This window comes from Ambystoma mexicanum, chromosome 3p (genome assembly GCF_040938575.1).
Source record: "Ambystoma mexicanum isolate Mex_15411 chromosome 3p, UKY_AmexF1_1, whole genome shotgun sequence".
Lineage (NCBI taxonomy): Eukaryota > Metazoa > Chordata > Amphibia > Caudata > Ambystomatidae > Ambystoma > Ambystoma mexicanum.
In genome coordinates, this window is record NC_090925.1 from 329025740 (window position 1) to 329041867 (window position 16128).

The 16128-nt window shown below is 45.9% G+C and overlaps 1 protein-coding gene across 2 annotated transcripts in view; it reads left to right on the forward strand.

Annotated features, from left to right (window-relative positions):
* Nucleotides 1-16128, forward strand: part of LOC138580391 (3'-5' exoribonuclease HELZ2-like) — a 724800-nt gene that overhangs the window by 86408 nt on the left and 622264 nt on the right. For both annotated transcript variants that reach the window (XR_011304244.1, XM_069650904.1), the window contains exon 6: nucleotides 5752-6381. Coding sequence is in view for 1 of the 2 variants with exons in the window: in XM_069650904.1 (XP_069507005.1) it covers nucleotides 5752-6381 (630 nt within the window). In the remaining variant the exon portion in view is untranslated. The remainder of the gene's footprint in view (nucleotides 1-5751; nucleotides 6382-16128) is intronic.

Here is a 16128-nt window from a genome sequence, read left to right on the forward strand (position 1 = left end):
GACTAGCGATTTCCTTGGCAGACAGAATGATCGCCGAAAGCCTTGCACGTATATCTTCTAAGGACGGCCAGGGACGGACGTCAAGTGACACGCCGAAAACTGCGCACAAGGCCAAAGAAACGCCGAAGGCGCCGGAAAGTAGGCTGGGACAGCTCCCGCCGTCGACGGAAAGCCCTAGCCTGCCAGAACACTTCTCAGAAGGCGAGGGCACCTTATCTTCGACGCTATGGGACAGATCTAGACGAATACAAGGAGAAGAGGCACCTTTTTCACTCCCAGACCGCTCTGGCCTACCTCAGTGGACCTTAGAGAAGTTCCAGTCCTGTATGGACAAGTTAGACAGATTCATGTCCATTCCAGAAAATAGTACACCTAAAAGACTTAGGGAGGTACTCCTAGAAAGTCCAAGGGCTAAATAAACAAAGTTGTTCTATAACCCCCTTCAGGAGGATATGAACTCTTACGACCTCACTGAAGAGGACACTCACTTCCAGGAGGAGTTCATTAATGAGGAGGACCAACAAGAGCGAGAAGGCTTCCATGAGGACTCTAACATAAGTGAGGAAGGGTACGAAGAAGACCCGGGTGAAGGTGACCCAAATCCCTGGCAGTCACCATCAGGGTCTACAGAGCCAGACATTATAGACATCAGGTCTCCTCAAACCACACCAGTCGGGAACCCTTCGCCTGTTGACGACCATCCCACCTTTTAATGCGCTGCTGAGGAAAGCAGCAGCACATTTGGAGGTCGAAACTGGGGAGGTCACCCCAGACACTGACTTTGTGGAGAGGATTATCAAAGAAACCCCCCCCCCCCCACCAGCCAAACAATTCCAATACTCGCCTCTGTTAAGAGACGAAGAATCGAAAAATTGTTCTCACCCTCTCAATCAGACCCACTATATATTAAGGGTCACTCAATCCCAGACTCCTTAGTGGTGACTAACACTAGGAAAAGGGCTGGGGTTCCACTGTCTACCAGCGAGGCACCCCCGGATAAAGAGGGGAAAAAGCTTTATGCCCTAGCCAAAAGAATTACCACCTCGGCAGCGTTCTCAACTAGAATTGACAATAATAACACATTGCTGGCAAGCTATGCTGATGCGCAATGGGGAAAGCTTAAGCAAGACATCGAGGAAGTTCCTGAACCCCTAAAAACTAGATTGCTGGCTACAGTTAATGAAGGGTCTCTGGTCAACCAATGCATCGTTAAGAATACCCTTGATGCAGCGGAAACAGCTGGCCGCTCTTTGGTACAGGGAATTCTGCTGAAGCACCACATCTGGCTTCGCAATTCCGGGTTTAAGGCGGAAACGCAAGCAGCGCTCATTAACAAGCCTATTGAAGAGTCTAACCTCTTTGGAAAGGCAGTGGAGGACGCACTGGAGAATGCGAAAAAAGAATTTGATACCATAAAGACCTTGGACCAAATCTCAAAACCCCCTAACAGGCGGGGATTCGGCAACAAGCGTTCTTTTCGTGGCCAACGCCAGCAACAGAATCGACAACTTCAATATTCTGCCAACAACTACCAAAGTAATAGTGGCCAGTACAATCAGAGAGGTCAACGCCGTGGCAAGGGGAGAGGCCGGGGTTCCACCCCTAGAGGCTCCCAAGCCACCAACAACACCAAGTGACGCGAAGATTCGGGTCTCCTCCCATGCATCGCCGGTCGGGGGCCGGTTAACATCCTTTCTTCCAGCATGGGAGGGAATAACATCAGACCGCTGGGTACTATCCACCGTAGCCCGCGGCTACTGTATAGAGTTCAACAGTTCCCCAGCATACAGACCCCCGAGGGGACGACGCATGACAGCAGAAAACCTCGCCATCCTTCTCCAAGAAGTGGACCAGCTACTGGAAAAAGGAGCTATAGAGGTCGTGCCTCTATCTCGGGTAACAGAAGGTATTTTATTCAGTGTACTTCCTTGTACCCAAAAAGGATCTAACCATGCGCCCTGTATTAGATCTGCGCCCAGCGAACAAGTTGGTCAGACCCCAAAAGTTTTGTATGGTGACCTTACAGGAGGTAATCCCACTACTATCACAGGGAGATTACATGACAACACTGGACATGAAAGATGCATACTTTCATATTTTAATGTTGCCAGCGCACAGAAAATACCTCAGGTTTCTGATAGAGGGCAAACACTACCAGTTCAGAGTGCTACCCTTCGGCATAGCATCTGCACCAAGAGTATTCACGAAAGTACTGGCAGTGGCCCACCTGCGCAGGTTATCCATCCCAGTATACCCTTACCTCGACGACTGGCTCATAACAGGGGATTCTTACGAGACATGCTTCTGAAACGCTCAAAAGACTAGACCTTTTGTTCCAACTGGGCTTCTCCATCAACGAGAAGAAGTCCAGCTTAGACCCCAGCCAAGTCAAACAATTCCTAGGGGCTCTAATTCGAACAAAGGACGGCCTCGTCTTCCCCTCCAACGAACGGGTCCAAAACATGCTGTTTCAGATCTCCCAATATGTGGCAGGTCGGGAGGTGACGGTGCGCAAAGCGATGCGCTTCCTAGGAATGATGGCGTCATGTATTTATTTGGTACCTCACGCGCGCCTGCGCATGCGCCCAATGCAAGAGTGGCTCAACAGCCAGTGGTGTCAGGCCAGCTGACAATGGGACGATCTAGTGGTGGTCTCGCAGGCCTTGGTTCTCTCGCTACGGTGGTGGACAAAGGAAAACCTGTTATTAGGGAAAACTTTTGCCACACCCACAGTGGAAGCCACTCTAACCACAGACGCCTCCCTCGCAGGATGGGGAGCTCACCTATCCCATCAGACTGCTCACGGAGTGTGGACTCTGAGCGTAGCATCCAAGCACATAAACCTACTGGAGCTACTGGCCGTGTTCAAGGCACTAAAAGCCTTCCAGGAACACTTACAAGGGAAGACAGTGATGGTCCTTACGGACAGCACCACAGCCATGTACTACCTCAACAAGCAAGGGGGCACCCACTCTCCAGGACTGTCCAAGCTGGCTCAGAATATCTGGAAGTGGGCTCTCAAACGCATGTTCCTACTGTCGCAACATGTACCAGGGGAACTCAATCTGCTAGCAGATGAACTCAGCAGAGACTTCCCTCTGCGTACGAATGGCAGTTGCACGAAGTCATAGTCTTCGACTTCACACAATGGGGATTCCCAGAAATAGACCTGTTCGCAACTCTGGAGAACTCACAATGCCAAAATTACACCTCCAGGTACCCCCAGAACCAGTCCAAGGGGAACGGTCTATCGATTCCATGGTCAGGGAAATTTGCTTACGCCTTTCCCCCCCCAACTCCCCTTCTCAACAAGATTGTGCACAAGATGCACCAGGAACAAGTTACCATGATACTAGTGGCCCCTATGTGGGCCCGGCAGCCATGGTTCGCCCACCTGATGGAGATGTCCCCATCTCCCCCAGTGAAACTTCCCTGCCCACAAAACATGCTGTCAGAGGACAGGACACTGCATCCATGCCCTCAGACCATGAACTTAGCAGCCTGGCTCCTGAGATCATAGAATTTGGACACTTACAACTCCCGCAGAGATGCATGGACATCCTCAGGGAGGCTAGAAAGCCTAACACGCATCACTGTTATTCTAGCAAATGGAAGAGATTTGTCATCTGGTGTAGAGGAAGAAGCATCGACCCAGTTGACTGCTCCCCCACGCACATTGTCCTGTACCTGACCTATTTACTGGACTCAGGTCTAGTGTTCAATTCCATTAAAGTCCACCTAGCGGCACTTTCTGCATACACCACTTCCCAGCTTAAAGTGTCGTGGTGGAAAGTCCCAGTTATCAAAGCCTTCATGGAGGGAGTAAAGAGGATACACCCTCCGATAGCAAACCCAGCTCCCGGCTGGGACCTGAATGTGGTACTTACCAGACTCATGGGCTCACCCTTTGAACCCATGCACAAAGCAACTCTTAAAGACCTCACTCTTAAGACCGCTTTCCTAATAGCTATCACCTCCATTGGGAGAGTAAGTGAACTACAGGCTCTTTCTGTTTTAGACCCCTTTGTAGCAGTTCACAAAGATAAAGTGGTTCTACGCACGCACTCAAGATTTGCACCGAAATTCATCTCAAAATTCCATGTAAACCAGTCAATAGAACTACCAACGTTCTTTCAAAACCCTTCCAATTCGGGAGAAAAAAGTCTGCATACACTTGATGTGCGCAGAGCTGTCATGTTCTACATGGAAAGAACCAGACCACTGAGAAAGACTAATCCGTTCTTTGTCTCGGTGGCAGCAGGAAGAGAAGGAGATGCAGTATCAAAGTCCACTATATCTAGATGGATTGTTCAATGCATCACTCTCTGTTTCTCTCTTGCCAAGAGAGAACTACACTTCAAGCCAAGAGCACATTCTACTCGAGGCACTGGGGCATCTATAGCATTAATTGCAAATGTTCCCCTTGAGTCCATCTGCAAAGCGGCAACCTGGAGTTCTGTGCACACCTTTACAAAACACTACTGTCTAGATGCACACTCTAGATCTGACTCCCAGGTTTGACAGGCAGTATTAAGACATCTTTTCTCTACTGTTCCTTCTCATAACCCGCCGCCAACTCCGGGTACTGCTCGCTAGTCTATGCACAGCATGTGATTCTAAGCAGATTAACAAACATCAGAAGACAATGCATTACTTACCGTAAAAGCATTTCTGATGGTTGTATCTGCTTAGATTCACATGCGCCCACCCTTCCTCCCCGCTCGGATGGGAGGAACATAGACACCTTTCTACATCTCTCTCTCTCTCTTTTCTGTACTCACTCACGTATAGAAGGCTCCCTCAGGGCAGAAAAAATACAAACAGAGGGACCTCGACGCGTGAGGTATTGTGGGTACAACGCACGTCACTATAGGGATAGTGTTACAGACATGCCTTGTCGACGTCCCCTTTTCGACTACGAAAAACAAAATGCAATACTCCGCAGTGACCACTGGATGTCGGACTATGCACAGCATGTGAATCTAAGCAGATACAACCATCAGAAATGCTTTTACGGTAAGTAATGCATTGTCATATATATATATATATATATATATATATATTTTTTTTTTTTTTTTAAATGGGGGTTTCGCTAATGGCAACCTTGTTGGTAACTAGCATGCATGATGCATTTAGATTTTGTTAAATCTGACAATGCCTAGTGTTAAATATTTTGGTTTGCATTCAGTACATCCCTAACTGAGTTCTGTCCCGTATTTACCATGCTATTCTTTAATTAGGGCCACTAGTACAACTCACTAAAACGTCTTATCTATAATTACTGTTTCACAAGGGTTTATATGCAGCTCTAATAAACTGTCCTCGTCTGGCCCTGTTTCACCCTGACCTACCATGCAGCTGTCAACTGGATGCTTGCCACACCTCCCCCGACTCTCCCTTTCCCAGCTTGTCCAGTAATTTGTCCATCTTCTCCATTAGTTCTCTTCTGAACTTAAGCACTGACCATAAGTGGAGGCTGTTCATCTGGTCAACCAGGTGCTGCAATGCCTCTCTATTTTAAGCTCTATAAACACAAAGCCTTCTCCCCTGTCAGTGTATCATAGTCCTGACCTGAAGTCTCCACTGCTTTTTCGAATTTAGCACATTTTTGCTAAGGTTGGCCAGGTCAAAGTCTGTAGGACAGCTTCTACTCTAATGGTGTAGACTGTTTAAGCTGGCACTATGCTTGCTGAGGGTGATGGGGTTATACTCTGACACTTTTTTTTAATGGTTTCCATGTCTCCCCTTTAGGCTGAGTCTGGTATCCTGCATTATTGTCACCACGATGATGGAGACGCCATTTGGAATGAAGTTTGCTGCACATGGTGAGCGATTTGCTGAAGTACCAGTTACGTACAGCCTGACGCCAGACACTGATGAGGGTTACCTTTTGAAAAGATCGGTGCGCACAGCGCTATTGTCACTATCCCCGTCCTTGGACAAGCGTGTTTATGAAGTCCTTTTGGAGCACGAGGCTACCACAGACAGAAGCTTCTGGGTGCAGATTCCACCACGCTGCTGCCAAGAGCTGGATCTGAAGGAGAACACCCGCTATACTGTGGAGCTCCAGTTCCAAACAGATCGCCAGCAGTTCTCCTCGTGGCATCAGGCTGTGGACCTCCTGCTGGATGAGAAGCAGATCCTTCCTGACCTTGTCTCATGCTCTGTCCCCGTCTGCTTGGAAACCTCTATGCCTGGAAATGAGAAGCAGAAACAGGCCATCTCTTTCATAACTGGGTGTGCAGTGGGGACACGGCCTGTACCCCCACTAGTCATATATGGGCCCTTTGGCACTGGAAAAACGTACACGCTGGCTAAGGCAGCCATGGTGGCGATTAAAGACCTGAGATCGCGTGTGCTGATCTGCACCCACACCAATAGGTAATGTACTAGTTTGCTTGTTTACAGACCAGAATATGCAATATAATTTTGTATGCGTAAAATTATCACCTAAACCGCCACTGCACTTTTGTACCGGGACGGAAGCGATTTGTATAAAGCGGTGATCTGCAGAAGGCTGCTTTAGGGTGCTGAAAGATAAAACTATTCAAGATAAAAGAAACACCTATATAACCCCACTAAAAATGGGGATTAGAAATGTTTCTAACCAAAAAATGGGGAAACTGGGCTCTGCTTGGGGATTGTGTACAAGGGGAAACTATAGAAGACCTTTAAAGCAGCGTGGATCAAATCTGATTGACTGTTAGCAGATTGTGTCGAGGTTATATTTGCAGCACACAATGTCATGGCTCCTGACTTAGTTCCTGTTTGCTGTGAGATGCCTGATACCAAGGAGTTCCTTTCCACTCCTGCTTATCAAACTTTTATTTTGATCCTGGTTACTGCTTTGCATGTGTAAGTAGTACACTGACACATTGTGATTTCCTTCCCACCTGGCCATCCTGCAGTGCGCTACTAGATGGGTATTCTAAGTACAGGCTGTCCCCATGCTGTGTTCGATTGGATAATATGGGACCAGGACCTGCACTTGTTCAACAGGATAGCACATTTCGGGACTCTGGACACCCCTTGCTCTAATGCGCTTGGGTAGGTAGCACACACCGGCATGATGCTTTGATGCTGTAAGCCTTGAGCACATAGTTGTCATGGGCACATGGTGTGTTTTTTTTTCTGTCCGTGCCAGTGCAAAAAATGTGTGAATGTACACTCAAACTCGTAAAAACGAGGATGGGCATGTATGTGCACAGGAATGTGAATACATTCCAATAATGATACTGTATATCTGAGACTGAGATGCTATTTTATGGTTTATACTGCACACTGCTGCCATTTGCATGGTCACCAGGTTCTCTGGTGGATCTGCAAGATGATGGGTGGCACTTGTCAAAGCTGGAGCGGGGTGGTGAATGCTCTTGTGTTGATGCATGCAGACTGAAAGTACCCTGAGCCTTGCATGTGGGTGAGTTTCTAGGTGTTTTGCAAGGCATAAATTCGTTTTCAAAAATTGATTAGCCGAATTTGCTAATTATTAGCAAACAAACTTATTTGATTACTAATATTTTAAGTCGCCAAACATTATTTGTACCAAAGACATAAAATCCGCAACAATACAGCATTTTTGATTTAAGACATTGAGGAGAGGAATGTATGTAAAAGGTTGGGTGCATGAATGGATACAATTGGATATGATAAAAGGCTTTAAAAATGTGTTTTCTGTGCAGCTCAGCGCAGTCAGTGTTGCACAGAGCAGAGTCCTTTATTTTGTATTCTTGACCCAACATTTGCTGTGTAAGCGGTTCAGAGGTTACATAAAACCAAAATGTTTAAGGAAAGCCATAACCTGAGACTATGTAGTATGGGTTTGCAGCAGACTCGCTAATTGTGAACTTCAGGTAGCCAAGATGGCCCTTGCCTGTGATTAATATCAACTGGTTTTAATATTGCGTTAATTGCCACCTTTCAGGTGGCGGCGAGGATAGTGCAGGGGTTCTACTGATCCAGAAGCCTGAGTCAGGTAAGCGCAGCATTCTAGCCCTCTGCATCTATTAAAGTGATATTTATCACTATTGGCAGGTTAAGCTGCCATCTGAGGTTCTGATCGTTTTTCGTTTTTAAGGTAACTAGGCTTGGCGCCATTTATGCTTCCCTTTTAGAAAGAAATTACCCATCATTGAAAAGAATTATGTCCAGTGCCTTAAAGTGAGCAAGGTGGTGGGCAGAAGGTTGAGCATTCCAGCGGAGACTTTGACTGTGGAACTGCCTCCAAGGACAAGGTGAAGGCTGGGCACAGGTGTAGCGGGCCAGTATGAAATATGGGCGGCTACTTGCAGATTCTGCTTGTGTTCCCAGCCCGACCGGCCAGCTCCCTCCCTACTAACCATCTCTCTTCTTGGTAATATATAATGTAATCGTAAAGAGCAAAGCGCGCTCTGGAGGCATACATTGTATGGTATTGCAGTAGATGTACAAACTGGATAGAACTATTGATCACTACTTTGCGTAAACCACTAGCTACATTTGTGTATTCATTATTTTACAGGAAAGAAAGTAAGCACCTAAGCAGAGGGGATGATGTAACAGGCAGTGAAGTTGGCAAACTAATTGGGATATTGTAGTTTTGCGACCATCTCACCTTCTGGAGAGCCGGTATAAAGCAATCTGTTGATGAGAGCGACTGTCAAGGAGTTTGGGATCCAGCTCATGGGTGAAGCACCAGTTGTTCAGTAGGTCAAAGAACTAGGTTCGTCATCAAAAGAATTTAGCCGTGTGATTGTTACATTTTCAAGAGTGGTCAGTCTGTCAATATGATGCACCTTCCCTGACAAAATGAAATTTAGTTTACACTATGAGATTTAGATACACTAACTCACACTTTACTGAACAATATGAAGACAATCCAGTGTTTTACAGTAGCAATACTGTAATTCTACCATTCCAAATTGCCTTGCGGAAAAGGGTGGCGACTAATTGGGAGACACCGGAGACTGATCCGACTGTAAATAAGAACTTGACCAAGAAGTAGTGACTCAGACTAACCACCCTATAGAGGCTGGTGGTGCAGGCAGCTACTGCACCATCTAAACAAGCGGCGTACCCTACCATCCCTCCAGATGGAGACGACAAACGAGTAGATGGATGCGCAAGGAAGGTATTTTTGGCAGGTAGTATGGCACTCAAATCTGCCATCTCCACATGTGCCCTCAAAGTTTACGCTGACTCAATGGGACTTCATTTCCATGGCGGCAGAGCACTTTCCCGGGGGGATAAGACTGCTTCTTAGCCATAGTTAGGGACTGCAATGAAGCCATGTGCGTCTCTTCAGTCAGGTTAGGATTCTGCTGATGGCATGAGTAGAGCCATGGCTACCAGCACCGTGATGCACAGGTTTGCATGGTTGCGATAGTCTGGTTTTGCACCAGATGTGCATTCCAGACTCAATATGCCTTTTAACGGGTCTCCCCTTTTGGCAACAAGGCTGACTAGGGCCTTGAGGTTGCAGACATCCAAGGCAGCAGCCAAATCTTTAGGTGCTGCTATTAGGCAACCACAGACTTTTCAACCTAGTGGACAACCTTGGAGGGGTAGATCTTTTCGCTAGTACTCCTCGGTTGGAAGGGCGAGAGGAATGGTCAAAGGGGCCAAAGATGATTTCCTCGTGGTGGACGAGGAAGGGGTGCAAAGCCAGCTCAAGCAGCGGCTTCCTTGCCATCTGCTGCTGCATCAGTTGCCTCAAAACCGCTGATGTCTTGCATCACAGTTCACCAGTGGGGGACAGACTGTCTCAGCATCTAGAAGAATTGCGAGACATTACTTTGGATGCCTGGGCTTTAGAAACCGTAGCCCACGGTTACTGCTTTCCTTTTATAAGGAGACCTCGGAACCATCCACAGAGGAACCGCTCTTTGAGGATTCCAGATCTGCTCCTTGTGCCTGAGATTTTAACCCTGCTAGAGAAAGGCGCTAGAGGACCAGTGCCTGTAGCGGAGAGGGACAAGGGTTGGTAATCCCCTTCTTTCCTAATGCCCAAGAAGGATGGAGGACTGGGACCCATCTTGGACTTGAGATACTTGAACAAGTTCCTCAGAAAGGACGAGTTCAAGATGGTCACACTTTCTCAGATCATGCAGGCCCTCCAACTCAAGGATTGGTGGTGTCATTGGACGTTCAGGATGCTTATTTTCATGTGCCAATTCATCGAAAAGCACCAGAATACCTGAGGTTCGCAGTTGGCGGTTCTCATTATACATTTCGAGTTCTGCCATTTGGGCTGACCTCCGCCGGAGGGTTTTCACCAAACTGGGGGTGGTGGTGGTGGTGGTGGTGGCGGCGGCAGCGAGTCTCGGAGTATTCACATCTACCCCTACCTGGATGATTGGCTGATCAGAGCGCGTTCTCCCGAACTAGTCCTGGATCATCTCAACATCACCTGCCACTCTCTTCACAGACTGGGCTTCTCCCTCAATTTCAAGAAGTCCTGTATGACACCTTCTCAAAAGCTCCAGTTCATCGGAGCTGTACTGGACACTTCCTTGGGAAAGAGCTCTCCACCCGAGGTGAGGGCTTGAGACATTCTCAAGATGGTCACCAAATTTCAAATTGGCCAGTGTCTCACGGTGTGTATATATATATATATATATATATACTATAACAAAAATTTGGGAGGAAAAGTAAATGCACTTTTCCACACAGGGACAGCACTCAAAGCGGTCAGGACGCCAGCATGAATCTCCTAGAAGTAAATCAATCCATCATTCGCCAAAGTTCTTGTGCCATATCCAGCTTTATTGAAGGCATTGCAACCTACGACGCGTTTCGCAGCGCTCCCGTTGCTTATTCACATATAAAACAAGAGAAAACTGCACAATGCTTTTATATACAGAAGGGCTCATCAATCTCTATGGTTCTGCCCGACACATTTTGTCCCTTTTTCTCTTTCAACACTTGCAGTATCCCATAGACGTTCTATGTTGAATGCATGTTGCCATTTTGGAATGTGCTAAATCTCACTCTTAATGCGTTTAAGCTGGTGCTTTAAGTATTTGGAGATATCACATTCATCTTTTGAAGCTGTTCAGTGCACAGTGACAGGTTTTCATTTTCATTTATACGATAATTTAAATTTATTATCACTGTAATACTTGTTGATTAGAATCAAAACCTGCTCACTGTGCACTTACACATTTTACCAATCAAAGCCTGGATTTACAATTCGATACTGGCATCATAAAATGATAAAAATGGTTTCACACTGTCACCCACTAATTTCCTATTTGCCAAATGTATATGTGTGAGTAAACATGGCATTCCAATCCTTTGATCTTTTTCAGGTTCAAGATTATAAAGTGCATAGTGCTGTAAACATAACTCTCAATCAATTCACCTTAAAAAACCTAAAGTGCTTTGTTAATATTGTTCCTCACAGATTATCAATTGGGTTTTGTAAATGCTTTCTCGGTATAAATGCTACTCGATCGTAGTCGCGGCAAGTATAAAATATACAATATAAAACCAGGATTTGGGCAATATAGACAAGAGCACATAAAGGGGGGAGAAAGTGGTTTGGATCAGGGCTAAAAGCTGTGCAGTTCTCACTGTTCCATAAAAAGTCAACACACATACAAAATTAGAAAATGTTAAAACGAGCTGTGGCGTCCGGGTTAGGAAACAAAATCCTTTTCCAAGATGGCCACCATAGAAAGGGAAGGCGGGTGTTCCATACAGGGCCCTTTTTCGCTTTCCATAGCAGCCTGTAAAAAGCAAAAAGGAAACCCTGTCAACATATTACCACAAGCACTTTTTTCTTCCCTTTCAAATGTATCCTAAAGTCGAAGAACTTTACCACAAAGCCAGTCCCAGGTGGACATGGCCACTTTAATCCTACATTTTCTCCCTTCATTGTGCGGATCATGACCTTATACCGTGATCCTGACATTCTGCCCACTCCCCATGGCTACAGCCTACCCCTCAGTCAGTAAAGGTATACCGCAATTTTTTTTTAACTACAATACAACACTTGTCAAATACGAAAACACTGCTGCATCTCGTCACATAACCAACCCTAATGATATTCTACACCTTTTTTGGATGACGTTCCGTTCCAGTGTAGCCAAATTCGCCCATAAGCACCTATGTGCCGTGACGCAGAGCCTGAAGATGAACACACAGCGACGTACAACGTAACGCATCACATTTTGAAGTAATAAACTGTTTTTTTAAAAGAAAACATTAACACTTTACAATTTATAAAGTACTTTTCTTTCACAATAAACTGTCTGAGACCATCGGACTATTCCCATGTTCAATCAAATAGTAACTTTGTTTCTTCGGTCATCATCAAATGTTAATCGTGAGGCACACGTTCTTTTCCAATACACAAAGTATTCGTTTTCGATAAAGCAACCGCTTCTGTTGCACAGTGAATTTCAAGACGTCGGCATGAACTTGGGCCTAGACCACCATCCTAATGGCCACTGCAGCGAACGGACAAATGGGGCCTGTGCGATCGTCCCACAAAACAGTCACGGTTAAGCAGCCGGTGACGAGAACGTGCATCTGGCGTTCGAAAAATCCATCGCTTGGCATCTGGAATCCATGGCAATCGCAGTAAGACAGGATGTAGCTATTTGGAAAACATAACAGAAAATACGAATCAATACCCAACCTTTAGCAAACAATTTCAAAAAGACAAAAAGAACATGGAAACTGATACACAAATCGATGTGGTCATACATGACATTTTAAAGAAATATTAGCGTTGAACATGGGTGAATCTAGTGATAGCCTACAAACGCCGAGAATCTGCACTCTCCATAACAAAAAAAAAAATGACAAGTACACAAAGATAGTAATTCAGTTACATTGCCAAAATGAATGCTCGAGTAATAAAGTAAATCTTGTTTCCAGGTGTAGTCGTCAAATGCAAACTTACACGATATTCACCGTCTCTATTGTCTTTGTGAAACTCAGACAGCAATGTACTTGCACCAAAGATTCTTCGTGAACTGATATTACAAGTGCCTTACAAACATTTTGAATACATTACCTTATCAAATGGTATTTTTTGCAAACTTTCACTCGCTGCATTCCTACTGAATTTTGCCTTTCGCTCAAGGTCAAAAAACAATTGACCCTTATGGGTTCAGTCGGATGCGTGGGCCTACTGATCTTGCAACCAAAAAAAGCAAAGCAAGTGTCCTTCACTCAGAATGCAAATACATTCTGACTTTGCAACAACATGTCAACGCATTCATGAGAACTGGTACTCCCATACACTTGCAGACCCGCTGTTTCCATCAAATAGTGCAGGTGGCTGCCTCAGATTTCAAACTCTAGGGCGCCAGTGACTGCAATATTATTTTAAATACATTGTAACACAGACACAATAATTGTTCGCCTATACTTTACGGACACTATATTGAGCAACAACTTTCAATTTACCGTATGACTTTGGTGACAGAAAAACACCACTTTTTGACTTCCTGCTGCCACATCCCATCCCAGCCTCATTAATCCTCCCCTTCCGAGACAGTATTTCATAAGTTTAACAAGTGCAATGTTGTGGTGTTTTATATGTTTTAGCGGCGATGGCCGCATACACCAAAACACGAATGAAAGATGGCAGGCGCATCGAAACAATCTGACGCACTTCACGCTCTTCAACATCCAATCAGTGAACGCATCACATCTCCGTGGACATGATGCTACGGATTAGCCAATCGGTATCTTGTCCGCAGAGCGAACAGGTAAGTATGACCGCGGAGCAGAGATGGAGATCACTCATTTTTTGAGACATACTTTTTGGTCGTTTTAAAGAAAACTACTGGACGGATCGGCACCAAATTTACAGAAGCACGCTTTTGGGACCAAGGTCCTGCCGCAAATTTGGTGAAAATCCGTCCAGCGGTTTGGACTGTAGGTGTGCACAAAGCTTCCCCCCCCCCCCATTCAGTCTATGGGGAAAAAGACATTTTGGGATCCCCCCACCCCCTCTCCTGGACCAAACATCACCAAACTTTACAAAAAAAAGTATATGGGCCACTCTGATTTTTTTTGCAAAGTTTGGTGAGATTCGTCCAGGGGGAGCGAAGTTATAAGCCGCCCAAAAAGTGCTCTTGCTATGGAAACAGCAACTTAACCATAACTACACAGCCACTACTGTGCCTGTTATATATAGTTTTAGGTTGCTCGTTCTCATGGCATCCTGCATTTGGCACACCTGATAATGAGATCCATTCAATGGGCTCTCAGAACTCAATGGTCCCAGTTATCAGGAAAGATGTTGGACCTACTTCAGGTTCCAAGCAGGGTCACACAGATCTTTTGTGGTGGGCCTGCGAGGACAACATTCTGAAGGGAGAATATTTTCTGCAACCATGGTCGCAGATCACATTAGTGACGGACGTCTCAATCACGGGGTGGGGAGCCCAGACCAATGATCTGACAGTCGGAGGTCGTTGGTGTCCATCGTAGCCCAAACTACAGATCAATCTTTTGGAGCAGAGGGCAATCAGACTAGCGCTGAAGGCCTTCCTGCCCTCTGTATGGGGAAAGAATGTCCCGATAATGACAGACAACACAATGGACATGTACTACCTCAACAAGAAAGGAGGTATAGGGTCACTACTACTGTGCAGAGGCAATGCAGCTCTGGTACTGGGCAATACAAGAAGGAATCTCCCTAACGGCAGTTCACCTAGCCAGAGAGGAGAACACAGTGGCGGACGCTGTGAGCAGGCGGAGCAGTCTCCCACGAGTGGGAACTAGCTCAGTCCTTCAAGGGATCTTCACCCTTTGGGGAACCCCTCAGGTGGATCTGTTCGCAATCCGTGTCAACCGGAAGTGCGAACTGCACTGCTCCAGGGAATTCCTTCCAAGAGGAGCTCTAGTAGACGCGTTTGTGGTGGACTGTGAATTTCCACTCCTGTACGCCTTTCCTCAAGTGCTGTCGTTCCTCAAGTGATCAGGAGGTTGAGAAAGTTTGGGAAACACATGATCCTAATTGCCTGGATTGGGCCAGGAGGACGTGGTACCCAGACTTTCTGGATATGTCATCTGTCCTCCAATACGTCTTCCAAAAAGAGAGGCCATTCTCTCGCGAGAGGACGGTCGGGTTCTCCATCCAGAGGTCAAGACACTCCGCCTTCACACATGGTTTCTTAGCGTCTGAAATGCAATGATTGGGACCACCCAGATGACATAATGGAGATTTTGCTTTTGGCCAGAAGGCCAGCAACAAAGTTGCCATTAGAATACATTTTGCAACTTGTGCAGAGATGAGAATGTAGATCCTTTGTTATGTGTAAACACTGGATGTTTTATCCTTTTTGCAATCTTTGGCTAATCTGACGCTCCAGATTGGTACTATTAAACGCTATTTGGCAGCGCTGTCCATCTTTAAGCTCTAAATGTTCCTACTTCAAAACTCCACTGGTGGCACAATTTCTAAAGGGTCTCGCCAATGTGTCCCGCCTCCTTAATTGGTTCTAAAATTCCTGATGTGTGCACCTTAAACCGTTACACATGTTCTTTTAACTTTGCTATGCTGTTTAACCATTGTATTGGTAGCTCTAACATCAGACCGTAGAGTGAGCTAGTTGCAGGTGTTTTCATCCAAGCCGCCCATTACTACTTTCCACAAGGATAGATTTGTTCTAAGGGCAAACCTTCATTTTTACCAAAAATCATTTCTGATTTCCACATAGGACAGAACATTCTTCTGCCTTGTTTCTATCCCACACCTCACCCTAGCTAGGCGGAGGAAAGACTACACAGGTTGGACCGTCGTAGAGCTATAAGCTTTTATATATCCAGAATGTCAAAACTGCGTATTGATCAGCTTTTCATTGGATATACAAGTCATAAACTGGATCAGGCTGTCTCTAAGCATACCTTATACAGATGGATACATTCTGCCCATTTCAGAATGTTAGTTTGGCAGGAAAGGAGTCCCCAGAAGGTTTAAGGGCCCATGCCACCAGGGGCATGGCTACCTCTACAGCCCTGCAAATGGATGTACCAATAAACCTTTGGGAAGCGGCAATGTGGTCTACTATCCACACATTCACAAAGCATTATTGCCTGGAATCTTCCCTCTGTCAGGATGGTAGCTTAGGTAATTAAATACTGCTTTGGGAGTCTGTCAAAAGATGAGGAATACAAGGGAGGACA